A 19,859-nucleotide genomic window follows, 5' to 3' on the forward strand; every position below is an offset into this window, starting at 1 on the left:
AGGAGTACCACCGCCTCACTCCCCCAAGCCACACTGCGACCGCTCTCTCACGATCAGTGGAGTGCGGAGGAGAGGCGAGTGAACAGCGGTCGAGGATGACCGTGGCATGGAAGATGACGGATTCCTCGAGGATAGCGGCGGCAGGCCTCCGGATACTCCTCTCGTGGGCCCTGGCGGTGAGTCAAAACCCCAGCGAATGAGTGTTCTGAAGGAATAGTGAAGAGGATGTGGGATACACTTCGCGAAGAAATCTAGGTGGATGTGAAGAGACTACCCACTGCTTGAGGAGGAGGCTAAGTTAAGGATCGAAACTTCGAGACACATAGTGATATTCGTAAATTGTAATAGTAGGAATACCGGCGGCAACGCGGCAAGTACGGTCGTCTACGCATAGCGCATCGGATATCGGCGTGAGAGCAGGCTGCGAGGGCGCTGGCCTCACACGATTGCACCTCTCTCGGACGGAGTTAAACGTGCCGTTATTCAGAATGGAGGGCAAAGGAAAACTCGGGGAGGCGAAATGGGGAATGATGTAAGACGTCGAGGTGGGACGAAAGTAGAGACGGGTGAAGTTGTCGACGCAAAAGGGGTTGAGAGGGAAATGAAGGAGCGAAGTGTGGTGTTTTCATCGCGGCGGCCAGTAATGGGGTGGGTGAGGAGAAAGAAATTGTTAACTTCAGGGTGAAAAGAGAGCGAAAGAATGAATGTCATCTGTAATGAATGTTTAGTCGCTCTCGATTTTTTTAGCTCACGCACCGATTGACAATTGTCGGCGAAAGCAAAAGCAAATAAGAAGAGGAGCGAAAGAGCAATATCCGCTATGAACCGCGCTGCGAGGGTTGTGATCTCTCGCCCAAGGTCCCTCTGTGTTTCCTCACGTTTGGTCTCACATAGGGAACCCCACCTGGGCGACGTTCTTTACATCCTGTCTTCACGCCCACTCTTTCTAGACAAGTGACAATCGCTTTTGTCCTGCGCTCGTTAATATTTTTCGGCGTATCCTCCCGTCATTCAAGAGCCTATATTGCGTAGAGAGCCTGCCCTTCAATGCATGTCCTTGAAGCCGGGACCGGTAGAGGGTGTACACGCTCTCCAATTACGAAATCGGCTGCAACACCTCCCACAACACAAGTACCACTCCCAATAAAATATTTAGCCGGAAATTAGGTCAGCGGTTCTTGAACTTTATTCCCTTTCACATTGGAGAGAACCAGATATTATAACATGGAATAGAAGCGTGTTGAAAACAATTACATTTATTTATTTTCGATACTTTTTCACTCCTTTGACCTTGCCCGCGGCGCAAGCTTCGAGATACACTGAGGCGTATAGTATAATCTTTTGGATATTTATAGCACATTGCACATGCTGTTGGATAGTGTTCCACTAGAGCCCACCGCGCTACCGAGTCACCGCATCATAGTCATCTTACAAATTAGGATGCGCTAACATGAAAATATTAATCATGATACGATTGTGATGACGCCGAGGCTAAGAATATAGTTCATTTATTTTAGCTTTTTCTGGTGAATGGACACATTATTTCCATGGAGAAGAATATGTGCACGAATAATTGGCGCGATCTTAATCATAAATTTCCGTTTTCACTAAGGAGGAAAGTAAAATGACAAAGGTGAGCGCAGGAGCGAGTGGAGTCGGGAGAGAGAATTTAGCGTGAATGTGGCACGAATGAATGGCAGAAGGAGAAAGGAAGGGGGCGAAATTAAATATTGCGGGCGAGGACTGAGAGGTCAAAGGACGCCCGTCAAGGAGAGGGGGTGACGGGAAGGAAATGGGGGAAATCTTGGGAACTACAAGACAGAGAGTGCATGCGAAGGTGGTGTCGGAGAGGAGTTGGGTGGCGGCGGGGGAAGGTGGGTGTACATCGTAGGGCTCTGAGACTGGCATTGTTTGGAAAACGGCTCTCCGAGTCGTTAGGTTTCGAGAGGAAGAGGAGTGAAACAAACAATGGCGGCAGGGAAAAATGAAACACTGAAGTTATGCCTCGTTCACATTACGATCGTCCGAGCCGTCGTCGGAACTATCGTGCATTCACATTACGATGGTTGAAACCTGTGCTGCTCTCTAGTGCTGACATCTAAAGTGAACGGGAAATTGATGATTAGCAAAGCTGTTGAGGTTTGTATTGACAAGATGTTACTGTTTTCAACGTTTATTTACCGAATAATTTTTCTTCCGCTCATATTCTTCCTTCCTAGGACAAATCCATGAAAATAATAGAGCTTAACGAGCTTTTCGACCTTCTCTTGTCGCTTCCGTTTCCGGTCTCCCAGCGCCTAACCATAGTAAAGTGGCAACGTTCGCAACTACGTCAACTATAGTCAGAACTTGCATTCACACGGCTAGTTCGGTCAACTATCGTTAGGACGACGGCTCGGACGATCGTAATGTGAACGGGGCATTAGGTGGGCACGATGGGAACAGCGATCGTTTGACAACAGTTAACGAGCGGGAGCTAATGTGCTTGTATACGTACCCGTAGAGTGCTCCAAAAACACTCCCCGCACTTTTCAGTCGGTGATATACTTCAGGGTGACTATTATTTAAAAAATAGCGATATAATAGCTCCCTCGTTTCAATGGTTCTGATGACATAGGATAGAGATTTCAGATTAGAGCAGCTTTAAGAATAAGAAACTCTTACGCCGCGTTTACACCGGAGTTTCAAACAAAATGTTTAAAACTTTTGTTTGAAACAATCGTTTGAAACATTAGTTTCTTACAAAAGTTTTAAATGTTTGTTTCATTGTTTTTATTTCCATGTTTCATGAAAATGCTTGAAGCATTTTCGACCTTGATCACTACTCGCCTATGTACGTTCTGGTTCTTGGGGCCAGTCCTTCTCGGGATGTCTTGTGCAGAGGATGTTGTTCTAGCCGCGGCGGCGTGTGTCATCTTATCAAAGTAGCGTAGACCAAGACCTTACTGGGTGAGACCGTGTCTGCAATCCTTAGATTCGTACAGTGGGAATGACCTGTTGGGCGATTTAAATAGAGACGACCCTTTATCAGGCGAATTACGGACGGATGGAAGCTTCAAAAACTTTATAAGAATATCTAGTGAGGATTTTGAATATATAATATTAATGATTGGTCAGAAAATTTCCAAAATGGATACAAATTACCGAAAGGCTATTTCTGTAACAGAAAAACTAGCCGTAACCTTGCGCTTTTTAGCTACTGGAGACTCATACACAAGTTTAAGATATCAAAATCAACCATATCTTTGTTTGTACCTGAGGTGTACGAAGCTTTGATAATAGATCTTCTGAAGGACAACATAAAGGTGAATAGTTATAAGTAGGCTACATATATACGACGAGTGATCACGTCGGTAGTCAGTGGTAGTGGAGGTGGAAGCGCGTAGGGGAAGCGGGGGAAATGTTTTTGTTTCATGTTTCAACGGCATTTAGTTACCGAAACAAGCATTTCAAACTAAAGTTTGCAACACCTTTTGATCTTTACCGACTTCAGGTGGAAGCAGAAATTTCTATTTCAAACACTGTAAAACTGTTTGAAACAGCGAAATGTTTCGTCTACTAATGCGCACTTTTTGAGATATTTGCAATTTTTGTTTGAACACGTGTTTCAAACTCCGGTGTAAACGCGGCTTTATGTAAATTCAGGCATTTATACGTCGTGTATAGGCGAGTTTACACAATGGATTGGCCCGCTCGCATAGATCATACACATTCGCCACCAAACTTGCACGGTACAAACACTAAAAATTGCGCAAATGTACGAATTTATTGCGCAAGTATCCCTGTCCTAATTTCGTTGTTTTTTTAGTGAGCAATTGTCCTATCACATACACGGGTAAATAAATCGTGTAAAAAAGGTGAACTATCTTAGGATTGGTTTACTCCAGCCTTCCATATCTCCTTGTCCCAAAATCAGCTCATGAACCCCTGTAATAGTTCTGTATCCTTTTTTTCCTCCAAGTTCATACCCTTGACTTCCATGAAGATCTGATTCAATTTTTCTTTCCTTTATTTACCGATTCAAGTTATCGGTCTCTTGACGTGACTTACCAACTGTGATCTTCTTTTATGAATCGTCCTCCTCTTTTACGATTTTTTAAATCCCTAACTTTGATATCCAGCATTATTCTATCGCACACATACTCTACATCTACTTACTATCCTGAAGCCGCCTCAATGGGCGTGTGGCTGGGGGTGTTAGGACACAAAAAGGATATGCGGATACGAAGTTCCGCCTACCAGGGGCGCAGATAGGAATTAAGTGTAGATGGGAGGGGGGTTTACGCGAAACTGAAAGGTCTGGGTGGTATGCAATACCGGCTCGGTAAGCGAAAGGTGCGGTACCGCCACAAATCACATGGTCAGTCTTTCAGTGTTTGTGATGTTTCTGCTTATGTGCTTATGAAAACCCATGATGTTATCATGGTAAATTATACATGGTATGTTTACGAGTTGGTAAATCATCCGCTGTATTTCTTTCTTCGCTTCAGGGGTGGAGCTAGGAATTAAGGCTAGGGGGGGTTTAGGTGCAACTAATACTGGCGGGTCTGGAGGGTATAGAAAACCCGCAAGGTAAGCGAGAGATGCATGGGCCCTCCCCCAGAAATTTTTTAAGATAAATGGTTCAAAATAGTGAGTTTTTACGGCAGTGTGAATAGTTAAATACGTTTTGTTTGTGAGTCATGCGTCCCCCTAATATTAGTTAAAAAACATATTCCTATACCTATCCGTTCCGCAAAAGATCTGCCTTAATTTGTCGTTTCTGTTGGACCCGGAAATATTGTGAGGTTCTGAAATGATATTCTCCGTTTCGCTCTGGAAAGAAATCAATTCTTGATTGCTCAAGCAATCTAAGCCTAGGGCGTAGTCTCGAAGTCTTTAGCGGCTCCCAGCCCAATTTGTTTAACATCTGTGTAACGCTCTCAAAACGCAGCAGTTTTTGACGAATCGCGTAGCTTTCCTTTGTTTTTTTATTAACTTCACGGATTAAATCTTTTTTCGCCGCATACCGTAGGCTCGTTGCATATTTAATGTTCCTATGACAAATGTTGGAAAGACAAGACTCGTTCGCCAAGACGAGTGCGAAATAACACATCCCTTTATCTTCTTCATCTGAAAATCTTGCCACAACACGCTTGAGGAATACTAGCTTCTTCAGGGCTCTGCCACAAAAATTTGTTGCATTTGTTCCCCACGATAAGTTGAAAGTTATCGTAACCACTAGATATTTCACTTCATATCTCGCCTTTATGTTCATACCATCCACAAGTTATACATGATGGTAGTTAGACGACCTACGCAGGAAATGTCCACCCATGCATTTGATCAATTAAGTTTTAGTCCCCACTATTGGCTCCACGCATGAAAATTGTTTAAATTCGATGATGGTATTAAAAGTCAAAGTGATCACTAATTTCGCGAAATATGACATCATCGTTAGAAAATTATTGTATGTTTCCGCTTATACTGGAGTTGAGGTCCTTTGCATATAGAATGAACAAAAGGGTCCGATTACAGTTCCTTGAGGGGCACCTGATGGGTTTCGTTATTTATCATTATTTCCTTTGGTCCGCTTATTTCCACCCCCACAAAAATATTTTCATGTTCAGTTTCTGTTCCGATCAGCATCTAGTTTTTTTCCGTCAGAGAAAACGTTTGGTCCAATTGCGATTAAATTCTAGAGAATTGTGCGAATAACGCGAAATTTTTCGGATCTTAAGTCAGTTCTACCATTTCTATTCCATACGGCCAATGGAGGTAGCAATTCGATCTGAAATAGCTCTTGGTAGCTAGGAAAAATGTATCTCATTAACCTATATGGACCTTGAGAGGATTATGCAGATATAAATTTAATCAATCAATCAAAGTATTCTACCGATTAAGGTAGGTTTCCATGGAGTACTAAGGAAGTGATCTGGGAGGCACCCTTTCCTTCCAGTACTGCCTTCTTCAATTCACTGTACTCCCTTTCAATATATCTAAAAATACTATTCTTTTCCTTCCCTCTCCCTCGTTTCCCGAACATTATGCCCTCTAACACCATTTTCAACAACCCCTCTCCGCTAAGTACTCCTGCCATCCATATATTCTATCTCCACCGTATCTCATCTAAAAGCTGCCTCTCCTCGCCAACCATACGCAGACGCACTTCGTCGTTCGTTTTCCTCTCCGTCCATTTCACATTCGCCATTCTTCTCCATACCCACATCTCGAATGCCTCCAATCTTCTCTCGTCTTCTTTACTCAGTGTCCAATAAATTGGAATAATTAACCAGAATTACTCATCGTAGCAAGGTAATCCATTTTCCAAATTCGTTTGACCCCATATGCCATCTAGTGAACTTTGGCTTCGAATCCATTACGAACCGTCATATCTCCGGAGTATACCAAAAGAACACTTTTTTGTGATACATTTGATCCTCTCCATTCTTCGAGACCACTTTACCTATTCATTCAACTCTCTCGTTCCTCCCCTAAATTATTGTTTTCTTATCAATCAAATGGCCGTCATCGGGGTTGATTCCATAAAAGTTCAATGAATAAAAACCTGATGACGTCTACCATAAGAAAATAATAAACATACTTCTATTAAATGGTAAAAAGGGGTCTTAAAGGGAAGGGTATTTTATATTACACTTTAATCAATGTATTAGTCGGAACCTGTTTTAATACGCAAGATAAGAAATGACCCCTAAGAGTCTACCTAAGAAAAAGATACGGGAAATTTAGAAATTTAGGATTTGGACGTCTCTTTATTTTTTTGGGAAACTTGCGATTTGCTACATTTTTATGCCTCGCTTTTTAACAAGCCACACGGGGTCACACCTCAATGATTTTCGGATAGGGTGATTCCCAAGAAATTTATTTAAGAAAAGAAAGAAATTTATTCCCAAGAAAAACAATGCCATAATAAGTTTTAACAACACTATTTCTCAAAATTCAAAATTGAACTGAAAAAAATTCGTCAAGCCGAAGTGCCATAAAAATTCCACCTAACTTCAAAACAGGAAAGCTGCGCCGACTTTTTATTCTATCAATTAACAGGATATGCATAATCTCTTGGCACTCACACCAGTTCAATCCTGCCCATGGCATTATTTCCTTCCATTTATTTTCTTTTGCCTTAATTACTATAAAATTCAAGTTGCGAGATATTATTTACCATGATAAACGAGCAGCAGCAAAAATAAGATGAAGACATGCCTCAATGTAAATTCGATATTCTTTTCACTATACCATTAAAGCCTCAAATTAACATTATATGTGCTTCACCCTATATTTACTCCATTCTATTCCAATTGTCTTTCCAATGCACAGTCTTCTTCCTCAGCGGCTAAAGTCTAATTTTTTAACACTAGGGGCGGATTAAGGGTGTTGCATTAGGGAGAGAGGTAGGGCGGCTCGTCACTTTCCACGGCGACTTGGTCGTATGCAATAATTCTCAGCGATAATGCGTCTGAGGCTTTTAGATGTTCATCAATGATAACCTGAAAAAAAAATCATTCTTATATCAGCAATTATTCGAAATTAGCTTACGACAGTATTAGTGTTTTGAGACGAAAATCATTGCTCACGCGGAAAAAGATTGGGACCACTTGCGCACTGGATTTCTCATTATCGATGACGAGCTCCTTTCAAGGCGGGAGCAGGTTTTTTTCTGGGATTACCCCGTATCCTACTTGCGAATCGTGAGGAGGCCATGTGATTATGTCGTCCATCGGAAGAGAGGTTCAGATGCCCAGCGGTTGTGACGATCCCTTGACTTAAACATGCATTGCGTTCTTCGGAGGCCTTCATTCAGCTCGGGGATAATCTATTTTTACACCATCATAATACGTTTTCATCTCCTTTGTAGGCTGGAAGAATAGAAAGGGTCATAGATGATATTTCGGACGAATTATTTTGATTATTTTAATCTGATATCAATCAAAAAAGATAATTACAGTGACAAGTAGGCTCATCGATATTAAATTATATATTAAGAAGGAACCATAGTTCCGTCCTATGAAATCAGGCCAATGAACTATGGTTACTGAATAGCATAACTTTAATATAACTTTATGTTCTTTCTTTAAACTAAGTTTTTATGAACCCATACTTTCAGCTGGCACTGACACTGCCTAAAAAATGTTTCGAGGGAAGGAGACCGACACTATGGCGGGTGCGTCTACACTGGAGGTCTGGTGCAGCTAAAGGCGTTGCATTCGGGAGAATTCACTTAAATTCTCATCTACAAATCTTTCGGGGGAGGCTTAGAACACCTTGATACCCCCTAATTAAGATAGAGTACGTCGAGAAGTTTAACTTTAACTGGTCTGCCCAATAGCCAATTACCTACCTTTGCGGAAAGTAGAAAATGAATTTACGGGGAGTGGAAAAGAATTGAAATCCAAATGCGGGATGATCTAAAAGGGTAATCGGGATAGTCCAGTATCTCATTACAGAGTACTTAATGTATCAGCAGGCACTGGCGCAGCGAAGGAGGTTTCAGAACCCTCCCCCCCTCCAGAGCTCAGAGAAATTTTTAAGTTTAATCCATTTTACTTAATTGGATTTATGTTACCTACTAATAAAGTAGTGTAAGTATTAATACAATATCCCTCAGAAAGCTGTAAAACTCACCATTTTGAACCGTTTATGTTAAAATTCCGCAATTTATTAATCTCGCACCTACCGCTTATCCTGGTGGCTATTCCATACCCTCACACACCTCGATATTAGGTGCTCAAAATCCCATCTTAAAGAGCAATTTTTGGCCTTCTTTTACTATAAGTGAACTAAATTATAGAGCATTTTTATAATGCTCTCCAGTCATTGAATTTATGAGATAATCCTTATACCCCCAAAAGGCTAGATATTCTGTCATGGAATCATTAGCCCGGTGGTAGCTTTCTTCGGACTTTAGTCTTCTCAATAATTTCTTCTTTACAGAAGGCAAGTAATTCACAAAATCTACTTTTTCAAAAAAAAAAAACAGTGTAACATCGTGGTACACAGCTGATTTGGCTAGCGATACAATGAAATTTGCTAGTGTAACTCCCTTAGCATCAAATCTGTTTTGCCTTGGTAAACCTGAATACAAGTAAAGTAGCGGTATTTGCTCTAATCCGGACAGTGGATTCGGGGGTCCCAGGACGGGCCCCGCAAAGGATACGCTCTCGAGGGGCCGGGAACCAAGTCCGAAACTTATATGCCCGTGCCACCTCGAGAGGGGGAGGACAGAGGAAGGATAAGGATGGGAGGCATCGCCGCAATGAGAGCCCGACGACACCTCCTGGGGAAGGATAGGAAAGGAAGGGAGGGAACGAGGAATCCCTCACCGTCACGAAGGCGGGCGGGCCCTACTAACAGCGAAACCAAGCGTACGCAATTAATATTCTACCGATCCTAGTGGATTTTCCTATGAGGAAGAAAAATCCATCGATCAAATCGGTAGATTCTAATCCGGACAGTGATTTTACCGTTTTTATGACAGATTTCCACATCAAGCGCGTTTTCCTACATAGAAAAGTCAAATGCCAGGCTGCAGCCTCTTGACCAGGGCAACAGGGACAAGCTGATATCCGAATTATTCCAATACGGTGTAGGAACACTCCATCCGCCCAAGCGCCATGGTAGAGACTCCATGGCACATCAGCATCCAAACCAAGGGTTGGCCACCCTCTGATTCCCATCCATTGCACGTTTTCATCAGACTCCTTTGATTTTAGAGGCCATGTTTCAGAGCTTTTGATGTATAAAGTTTCTTTGTACGCTTGTTGCTTGACTAAAGGCAATTTTATAAATAATTTGTGTATCTTGCAGTGAAGCACATAGGTTGGCATTAAATCAGGGGGAGGCCACCAAGTCAGGCGAGGTCTATCATATCCTCTATCATTACTAGGCATCAGGGGCTGTACATCAAAAGATTTCCAAGATTCTAAAAGGGAATAGTAATAATTGTCACTTGTTTGATCAGGGTTGATTGTTTTCGCTCCAGAGAGGAGAGCGTACGCATTTCCAGTGCCCGAGGCTGCTTCCAGTCTTTGCAATGCAAGAGCTCTCCAAGGGCTGATATATTTTTTTTAATAATAGACGCTGTGTTTTACGGAATCTAAATGCCATTATTTTAGTGGCCAAGACTACAAGCCCAAGACCACCTTCGTTTATGGGGGCAGTCACTACATTTGCACGAAGCCAGTGCTTCCTGCCATTCCACACGAAGTCAACCAGTAAGGATTGTAGTCTCCTCACCATGGCTAATCCCGGATTGACTCAAAATGTTCACCTTCGGCACCGAAGATAGCGGGTCAACCCGTTGAAACGTCTGCTAGTTTTGTTAGTGTCTCTATTTGTATGTGTTTCTGTGTTTTTTAACTGTCAATTTTTGTCTGTTCTCTTCAATCGGCCAAAAACGTGCATTATCGCTTAATGCGCTTTCCTCATGATTTTATCTATGTTTGTATGTATATTTGTCCCAGAATTGATTTCTGACTTTTTCCATCTACCACAGCCCCGTTGTCCTCGTCTTTTTCTATAATATGTTCCTATCCCTTTCTTTCCTTACCTCTGAATTTATTTGTATGTTTGCGCTTAAGGCGCCGTGTGAATGTATGAAGTAGTGTACCGGCCATATTGGCTTATTTCACTCGGACTCAGCGTGCCCCGAAACGCATGTTTCTGTCTTTCTCCTGCTATCGTGTGTGTACCTTTATCTGCGCTTCTGCCCGTAGCACTGCCATAAAAACATTTTCTGAAAGTAAACTACGGAAACCTCAACGATAGGAAACTTTCAATGGCCTTGAAAGAGTAAAAGGCTCCGGGATTAAAGGCTCCGTGGCGCAGCAGGGGACGATAGGGCAGATCGGAAAAATCGATTTTTTTCAAATCCATCTGGCCCAATGAAAAAAGTTGTGGGACCGATCAAAAATAATGCCTGAAAATTTGAGACCTCTAGGTGAACCTCTGACCCTCGCTCAAATGCAATTTAGGGGGGGAGGGTCAACATTTGAAAAATGTAATATTTTATGGCCATTCCCTATAGATTTTGCCTAGTTACTGCCCTTAAATTACAAAAATTTCTTGCATTTTGATGTATCTGCCACCGTTTATCCACAAAATGCCTAATTTGAGTCCGCGTCCGCGAAGAAAATATTCCAACGCCCGGATGTTGGAATTATTATTATGGTAGAAAGTAAAAAAGGATGCGTAGTGAGACGACTTGTCTCTTATTTGGCGCCTCGTCGGCGTTAAACAAATCGATGTTACCAACTTTTAGGGAAATGAGGCCTACGGTCAATGAAAAGGCCTCTCGAGTGGTTATAAATGTGTGCGAACTTTGGAATTGGTATATATTCCGGTATTGTCCGACAGCTGTGACTAAATAGATTTTGGGCGAAGGCCGCTCGCGTCCCCTTCCCGCTCGCCTCTCCCACGCCCCAAATGCACCAAAATTCACACCAAGTGCGTCTTTCTTCGTTAGTCTAACTAATATTTAATGTTTCAGCATCGTCTGTGGAGGAACAATCACGAAAGAATTACTCAATCTACTTTCCAATCTGTATTTCTTATGTCAGTATCATTCCTCGTCTTCCGCTTTCACTTCAAAGTTTTGGTGAATTCTTACACGGATCTCTCGTCCGCATGTATAATAAAAGGAATATTTTACTTCAAATTTGAACGTTCATCAATAGATTTTTGAATTTCCACAGCACTAAGGTCAGATGTAACCGTAGGTACCGAGGTCTCTCTCTCCAAAATATCATCAGCGGGTAGTCCTTCACGTCGATATTAAAATCCAGCAATTAAAAAATCTCGGATTGGTCGCCAAAAGCATCCTTGCAACAGCGCAAATTCGGTCCCTAGATTTCCCTCCCAATGTTTATGCCGCAAATCTAAGTCAACTTAGTGCATTAGCAAATAGACCACTGTAATGGATGAAATGTGATTTGATGCTTTCCCGGCGAATTATGTGGGTAAACTCTTCTTGGGATTCAACAAAATTAATCCCTGAGAATGAGCCTCGAGTCGGATCTTGAAACGTTGGTCATTATGGAAAAATTAACCCCGTGGGGATCTCGAGACGAGTTTACTCAAACAGCAAGGGATGTCGGAATTATGATTGTAGCAGAGGGTTGATGCCACTTTTTGGGCGGTATTTACTTGGTACCATCATATTCAAATCCTTTTTAATTTTATGCTTCTACTTTTCAGACGGAAAGAAATCGAGAATCGCATATTTTATAACTTTTGCTAATCCTCCAACGGGGGATGCAAACCCCCAAAAGTGAGACCCTGTTTCTTCAACTAACACCACACACCTTTAAACTTGGATTGATAAGTCCCCTTGCCTTTTTTCATCAGACAGTTTCATTTAGTCACACGCATAATGGAAGATAAGCGCGTCACCATAGTTCGCACGCCTTTATAGCCATTCGAGAGGCATATTCATAGACCGCAGGCTCCTTTCCTGCGTTCTCGGATCTAAAAATATTTCATCACTTCTCTAAAAGTTGGTAACATCGATTTGTTTAACGCCGACGAGGCGCCAAATAAGATACAAGTCGTCTCACTACGCATCCTTTTTTACCTTCTACCATCTTCAGATTTATATTATCAAATATGAACGCCCTCCTAGCAGCACACGGGGGATGAAATTTGCTGTATTCGAGGCGTGGGAGGGGGAGAAGCGAGCGGGAAGGGGACGGGATCGGTCTGCCGCTCTTGTATCCGCGATGCTGCGTGGGCGTTGCAATATTTTCTTCGCGGACTTGGACTCAAATTAGGGATTTTGTGGCTAAACAGTGGCAGATACGTCAAAATGCGCGAAAATTTTTCGAATGTTGACCCTCCCCCTCAAATTGCAATTGAACGAGGGTCAGAGGTTCACCTAGAGGTCTCAAATTTTTCAGGCCTTATTTTTGATCGGCCCCACAACTTTTTTTCATTGGGCCAGATGGATTTAAAAAATCGATTATTCCGATCCGCCCTAGTGGACAATAGGTAAAAAAACGAAGAAAATAAAAAAAAATCCTTAAACTATATGCTTGATGTAACACAGTAGTTGAAACCCAGCCCTAATCTGAGTCTAACGGAAGATTGCCAAGAAAAAACGCCAAAATTAATGATGGTCGCAAGGAAGGAAAATTCTGAAGTAGTTATTGTAATATCCCCATACGCGGACCAAAAAATTGTAAAGACCTTTAAGTAAGAGAAAAACTTAAAGAAGGGGGAGATGATCATAACTGTTTAACCGATGGTGCGTATGAAACTACGAGAGCCCTTTTTAAAAAGACAAACCTCACGTTTTGGGGTTGAGAATTTTTACGGGCTTTTATCGTATGGAGTTGGCCGTGGGAAAAGGTTCGGAAACAGTATTTGAAGTTAGCAATTGTTATGTGGGGAGAAAGTGGCAGCGGTAGAAAATAATTATCTTTTGAAAAGATCGCCACGAGAGTATGAACGAGACGTTTGGTTTTGCATGAGAATTGGGACAAGTGAGAAGAGACACACAGGAGAGGAAAGACAAAAATTGATCTCTGGAAGACGAAAACTATGAACAACATTCTGAGAGAAAATTGCGTTTTTTCGGACAGCTTTGTGTTTGCGTGCGTAATTCTGGGAATGAGAATATTTGACCATACCATTTACTATTTTAGACCAGAATGGAAATCCTGCCCACTTATGCTTAAGCCATTTTTTTAAATCAAAGAATGTTGCCTTTTCGGCCCTTCACGCGGAAATACAGGATTAAATTGCTGAGGTACATTAAAACACTAACCTAAAAATTCCTAACTCCGTGACCGATGAGCCCCAATGAGGGAACCTTAAAATCTACCGCGAGAACCGGTTAACAAAAGAGCGATTTTTTTTCTCGGTTCAGCAAGGTTACAGTATATGACTGGCTATGGATAAATTCCAACATGTGGCTCTGACTGGTAATGAGAACAAATAGCCAATGTCTTATTTCCTTCTAAACTTTTATCTCCACTTCGACGTAGGCAAGTTGACGGAAGATCATTAAAAACAAATATCGTGTTGTTGGGGGATATCAGGAATTTAATTGTTTGCTAAATGAAATTGTAACACATTAAAGATAAGTTATTACCATTGCTCAGTTTAAAACATAAATTACCAGGAGGAGTATGTCAAATGAACCTCTGCGCAGTGGCCCGGAATTCGGAATGTGCGAGTTTTGCTTCAACCAAAAAGAGCCGACTTTTTCTCATGGCCATCAGTAATTAAGGGCAACATTTGTATAGGAGTAGGAGTACCTTCGTGGAAACATGCTAAGGTTTTCAATAAAGTAACCGGTTGACGAAAAATATAGGTGGTGAATGAATAAAATAAATAAATTAGTGGCAAGAATTCTATGTTGTATTCCCAAGTGTTACATTTTAAATTTAGTTAAATATCAATGAGGACATTGTAATATTTATTTTCAATAACTTTCTGAAATAAATTAATGAAATTTTCAAGATAAAACTTGAAATTTTTAATTGAATATCACAAATAATAGGAAACTTCCGGTAACTTTTAGACAATCGAACTTTTTACCAGACACCACTAGGCATAACTGCAAACTGAACTGCAAGAAAATATGATTTTGTACAGGAAAACATGATTTTGTTTGAAAATTGTGTACAGGCTGTACGTTTCTTTGATTTTTATTAGTAAACTTACTCATAAAAAATTTCAAGAACTTATTTATTTTCCCAGGAATAGGAACACTTAAATAAACGATGGTGAAAGGAGTGAAAAATTAAAATGGATATCCTGTTTTTTGATGCATATTTTTTGGAAATTATTTTAGGCATAATATAGCTTCAAAAATTTTAAGCGATTGGCGGAATGAAATTCTAGCAGACTGCATATGATTTTTCGGGGAGAAGCTGGTTTTTCATAGATTGCCGTTGATTTTATTGAATATGAAAAAAATCGAAAATGAGGAGGTGCAAAAGAAAAGATATTTGATTGTGATAAAAAATAAATTGATTCGGTTATTCTTCATGTTCTTGTAGCTTTGCATTGCTGGAAATATTTAGATGAGAACTCTGCTAGGAAACCCGTTGATAACATTTCAGCGCTAGTATCGCTTTTTTTTGTTGAATACTGCAATAAGGAATAATTTTTTATAAAATAATTCCCATTTATTAAATTAAATTGTATGTTACTATTGGTAGAGCACTAACTTGCCAAGTTTTAGAGAGCAAGATCCGAAACAGGGTCGGACCTTATACAAAGATAATGGAAGCTTAAATAAAAAGAGTTCAAGACAATTGTAACGTGGACTTACAAAATCCTGCTGCCTGGTGAAAAATCTAGATCGGCTGAAGTCTCCCGTAGAAAGAAACAATTTATTTTTCAAAAGCCAAAATAATGGGGACTGTCGGAAATAACGGGGTACTCCTCCAGCAGGTGCACCAGTCGGTCACGGCGCCGAGTTTGAGGTTGAGTTATTGCCCGTTTTCTCACAAGGCCCCCGAGGCCTTTATAATTCACTCACATCAAGTCGAACTTCTACTCTCCAGGCACACAATGGTGGCCGGCTGACCGCGTGGAGCTAACTTTTGTTTCATCGCTTGCTCTCACACCATGAGAAATCGTCAAGTCAGGTTGCTCTGCAATCCCAACTCCAGCGAGGTCATACGACGCAATCGTCTTCATCCAAACATCACGGTTGCCACCCCCATTACCGTCCACCCTGGCGGTCTTTTTATGCATGCGATATTTCCTACTTCACCCTCATACTTTTGGTTGTATATAAAATTCTGTTCTTACCTCTGAATTTATTTGTATGTTTACGCTTAAAAAGGACGAGGACAACGGTGCTGTAGTAGATGGAAAAAAGCCGGAAATCAGAGGGTAATCTGATTTCTGGCTTTATTCTCTAATCTGACTGGGACTCGAACCCAGACCCTCCTGGTTGCCGGCCAGGCAGTTGCTGCGCTACCAGGACGCTTAGATTTACCATGATTTCGGCAGGGGTTTATGCAGTGGCGCCGACTCCATGGGGCCTGAGGGGGCCCGAGCCCCCTCAAAAATTCGTTATGGGTGTGAGGAAAAAATGTGCCAGGCTTGTCGATTTTCTCCAGTGTCCAGATCTCGATATTCGAGTAAACAGGGTGGTAATGTTGATCATATGACTCTTCTAAAATGCTTGAAAAACTTAAAACTCACTAATTATAAAATTTCCCGGGGCAAGATCCCCGGTTTGGGCCCCCCCAATATTTTTTTGTAAGTTGGCGTCCCTGGGTTTATGCACAGAAAACTCCCTTTGCTTTGGCCCGCAAGAGAACCAATAGATGGCACTGGGACAGCTCACCACTCACCAACAGAAGAAATGGACGGGGACACAAGGATGAAAGGAAAGATACATACTCACACGATAGCAGGAAAGAGACAGGAACATGCGTTTCGGGGCACGCTGAGTCCGAGTGAAATAAGCCAATATGGCCGGTAGGCAGGGATGGGCATGATTCGTCTTCATGAATCACGAATCATGATTCGCGAATCACAAACTGTGATTTGTGATTCGTGATTCGGATCATTTTATTTTCATGATTCGTGAACCGTGAGTCGACTCTTTTTTTACTAGTTGAGGTGATTCGTGAGTCGAATATTTGTGATGCAGCTCACGATTCACTGACGAATCACGAATTAATTTCACTGCTGGAAACGTACATCACTCTGTCACCGAAATTTATGTCATCACCTGTCCAATATTTTTTTTAATGGATGGTTTCTAAGAAGGGAATGGAAACACAACCATTTTCCGGGCCGAAACGTCGGCGCTCTTATATAATCTTACCCGCGTGGTATCCTGAGAAGATTAAAAAAAAAATTTCAGGTTATCTTTGGCAAATTTTAGTAGCTCATATACATAAAGTGAAGACACAGTCATAATTCTTGATTGAAGAAAGAAAGGCTTGCAGTGATCCTTATGCTTTAGATTGAATAATGTCCGTATGACTTTCTTTTGTAACAAGAGCACCTTACTTACCTTGGGAGCATTGTCCACCACTATAATACCGTAACAGATGTGACTTTGAAAAAATGCATAATGCACATTCATCAATACTGCCTTTGATACAATAGGTTTTAAGATTTCTGAGAAGATACAGAACTATACTGATTTTATTACATAATTTATCCATGTGGGTATCCCAAGACAGCCTCTAGTCTTGGTCGAAACCCAGGACATTGACTGAATCTATTTCATTGTGTGTTTCTTTTAGTGCGAAGGTGGATTTTAAGGTTTTACTCTCATTTAAGTATAGTTCATTGCATTTTAACCATTCACTAGCCCTACTTAACATATCATTGGCCATTTGGATTGCAATAATGTAATCTTTGTTGGATGCAATTAATTGAAACTTTAGCCACGAATTTTCTCACTCGGCTGGAAACCCGAGAAATATTCATTCAAGTTTTGTTTGTTTGCATACATTTTTGAAGCAATTATTTAACTATATGTAATCCAGTGCTGTATTTAATCTGAAAGAACTTGAAAGTACAGTTGAAGTTTTCAATAATTTCCTTACCATCTGTCATTGATACTAAAATACTACTGCTGTAGAAAAAATCATTGATGCTACATTAAGACATTGCAAGAAAGGTGAATGAACATAACATTCCAATGTTCAGCATGGCTTTCAAAAGAATGAATCATGTGAAACTTGACTTACTCTCTTTTCCCACAGTATTTTAGTTAGTGGCGAAAATAATATTCCAGTGGATTTTATTTTCCTTGATTTCAAGAATGCTTTTGATCAGGTGTCTCATAGCAAGCTAATTTTGAAATTAAAATCGTATGACTTAGACATTAATAGTATATCATGGATAAATCATTTCCTACATGATCGGATTCAAAGAGTTGTTTTTGACAGTGTTACCTCCCCACATTGTGGGGAGGTAACACTGTCAAAAACAATTGAAGTCACATCAGGTGTCTTACAAGGTAGTGTCATAGGCTCACTCCTGTTCCATCTGTATGTAAATGATATCAATAATGTGGTCAAAAGTAAGCTTCAACTATTTTCCGATGAGGCAGTAGACTACAGAGAAATTCTATGCCCAAATGATTTAGAACATGTAAATGGTGACCTAAAAGCAATTGAAAAATGGTGTTATACATGGTAGTTAGAATTAAATGTTTAAAAATGTGCAGTAATGAATTTTTCAGGAAAGAATTTTTCTCCTCTTAGCACTTACCAAATAAGTAATAATGAATAAGCAAACATGGAATCCATTAAATATCTTGGAATAAGACTGACACATGATCTTTCCTGGGGTAAACACATATGTGAAATAATGGGTCAATCTAATCGTAAACTGGGATTCATCAAAAAAGTACTGGGTAAATGTGACAACCATGTACAAGAAATCACCTACATCTCCCTGGTTAGATCTCATTTGAAATATGCTGCCAGTGTATGGGATTTCTACAAAATACGTCTATATAATGAACTCGAACTTGCGCAGTGAAGATCGGCAAGGTTTTTGAAGGGACAGTACTCTGGCTATTTTACCGTAACCAGCCTATTAAATGAATGAAAGTGGGAATCATTGTCAGATTGCAAATTGAAATGCAGACTTCATCTCCGAAATAAATTCCAAGATCATATTTTCAGTGATGATGTTAAAAATATTTTACAGCCCTCGAATTTCTATCGAAGACTGACCATAATAAAAAAATAGATGAATTGATTGCCAACCTATGATTCTAAATTTCTTTTTTCCTCTTTCAATTAGGGATATTAATAGCGGTTAGGGATATTAATAGGTAGGTATGTCCAATACGAGTGAATCAATGCATATCATAGGTCGCTCCATGTTGGTTTAAGGACGTGAAGGTAACCCAACGAACGGCATATTTTTGCATTCTTACTTTGCGATATTTATTTTTTTAATAGTGCGGTTTAGACTAGTACATTATTGCCAACTCTTTTTCATGCATGATATGAAGTGCATGTTTGGTGAGAATTCACCCCCTACCACATACCTTTATTTTGGCTTGCAGGATGTTGATGAACAGAAATTCTGGTAATTTATGATATCCCGTTGATTCACACTGCATCTACACAAATTTTAATTAACAGGCGAAAAAATTGGTATAGGTTCCCAATTATGGGAGCAATGTTCATAATGTGACCATTACTTGGTGTAATTGTCATTCTGAAATGGCACAATGATTTTCCTTAAAATATGATTCGTGATTCGTGAACCGCACGAATCATATTTTAAGGAAAAAATCACATGATTCATGATTCGAGATTTGAATCAAATTTCCAGACGTGAATCGTGATTCGTGCTTAGAATCTAATTTCTTCCATGATTCGTGATTCGTGACTCGAATCAATATTAGGTGATTCGTGCCCAACCCTGCCGGTAGGTACACTACTTCATACATTCACACGGCGCCTTAAGCGCAAACATACAAATAAATTCAGAGGTAAGGAAAGAAAGGGATAGGAACATATTACAGAAAAAGACGAGGACAACGGGGCTGTGGTAGATGGAAAAAGTCAGAAATCAATTCTGGGACAAATATACATACAAACATAGATAAAATCATGAGGAAAGCGCACTAAGCGATAATGCACGTATATGGCCGATTGAAGAGAACAGACAAAAATTGACAGTTAAAAAACACAGAAACACATACAAATAGAGACACTAACAAAACTAGCAGACGTTTCAACGGGTTGACCCGCTATCTTCGGTGCCGAAGGTGAACATTTTGAGTGAGTGTCGCTTATTTGTGAGTTTCTGTGTTTTCTAATTGTCAATTTTTGACCGTTCTCTTCGATCGGCCATATGCATATATATAGTTATTTATGTATCTAAGTACTACTTGTCCTACGGTGTAGTGGGCCACC

General features: G+C 40.6%; 1 protein-coding gene across 1 annotated transcript in view; it reads left to right on the forward strand.

Annotated features, from left to right (window-relative positions):
• Nucleotides 1–19,859, forward strand: part of LOC124160219 (protein artichoke) — a 37,765-nt gene continuing 17,906 nt past the window's right edge. The window contains exon 1 of the mRNA XM_046536029.1: nucleotides 1–176. Coding sequence (XP_046391985.1) covers nucleotides 96–176 — 81 coding nt within the window. The 5' untranslated portion in view covers nucleotides 1–95. The remainder of the gene's footprint in view (nucleotides 177–19,859) is intronic.

Source organism: Ischnura elegans, chromosome 1, assembly GCF_921293095.1.
Source record: "Ischnura elegans chromosome 1, ioIscEleg1.1, whole genome shotgun sequence".
Lineage (NCBI taxonomy): Eukaryota > Metazoa > Arthropoda > Insecta > Odonata > Coenagrionidae > Ischnura > Ischnura elegans.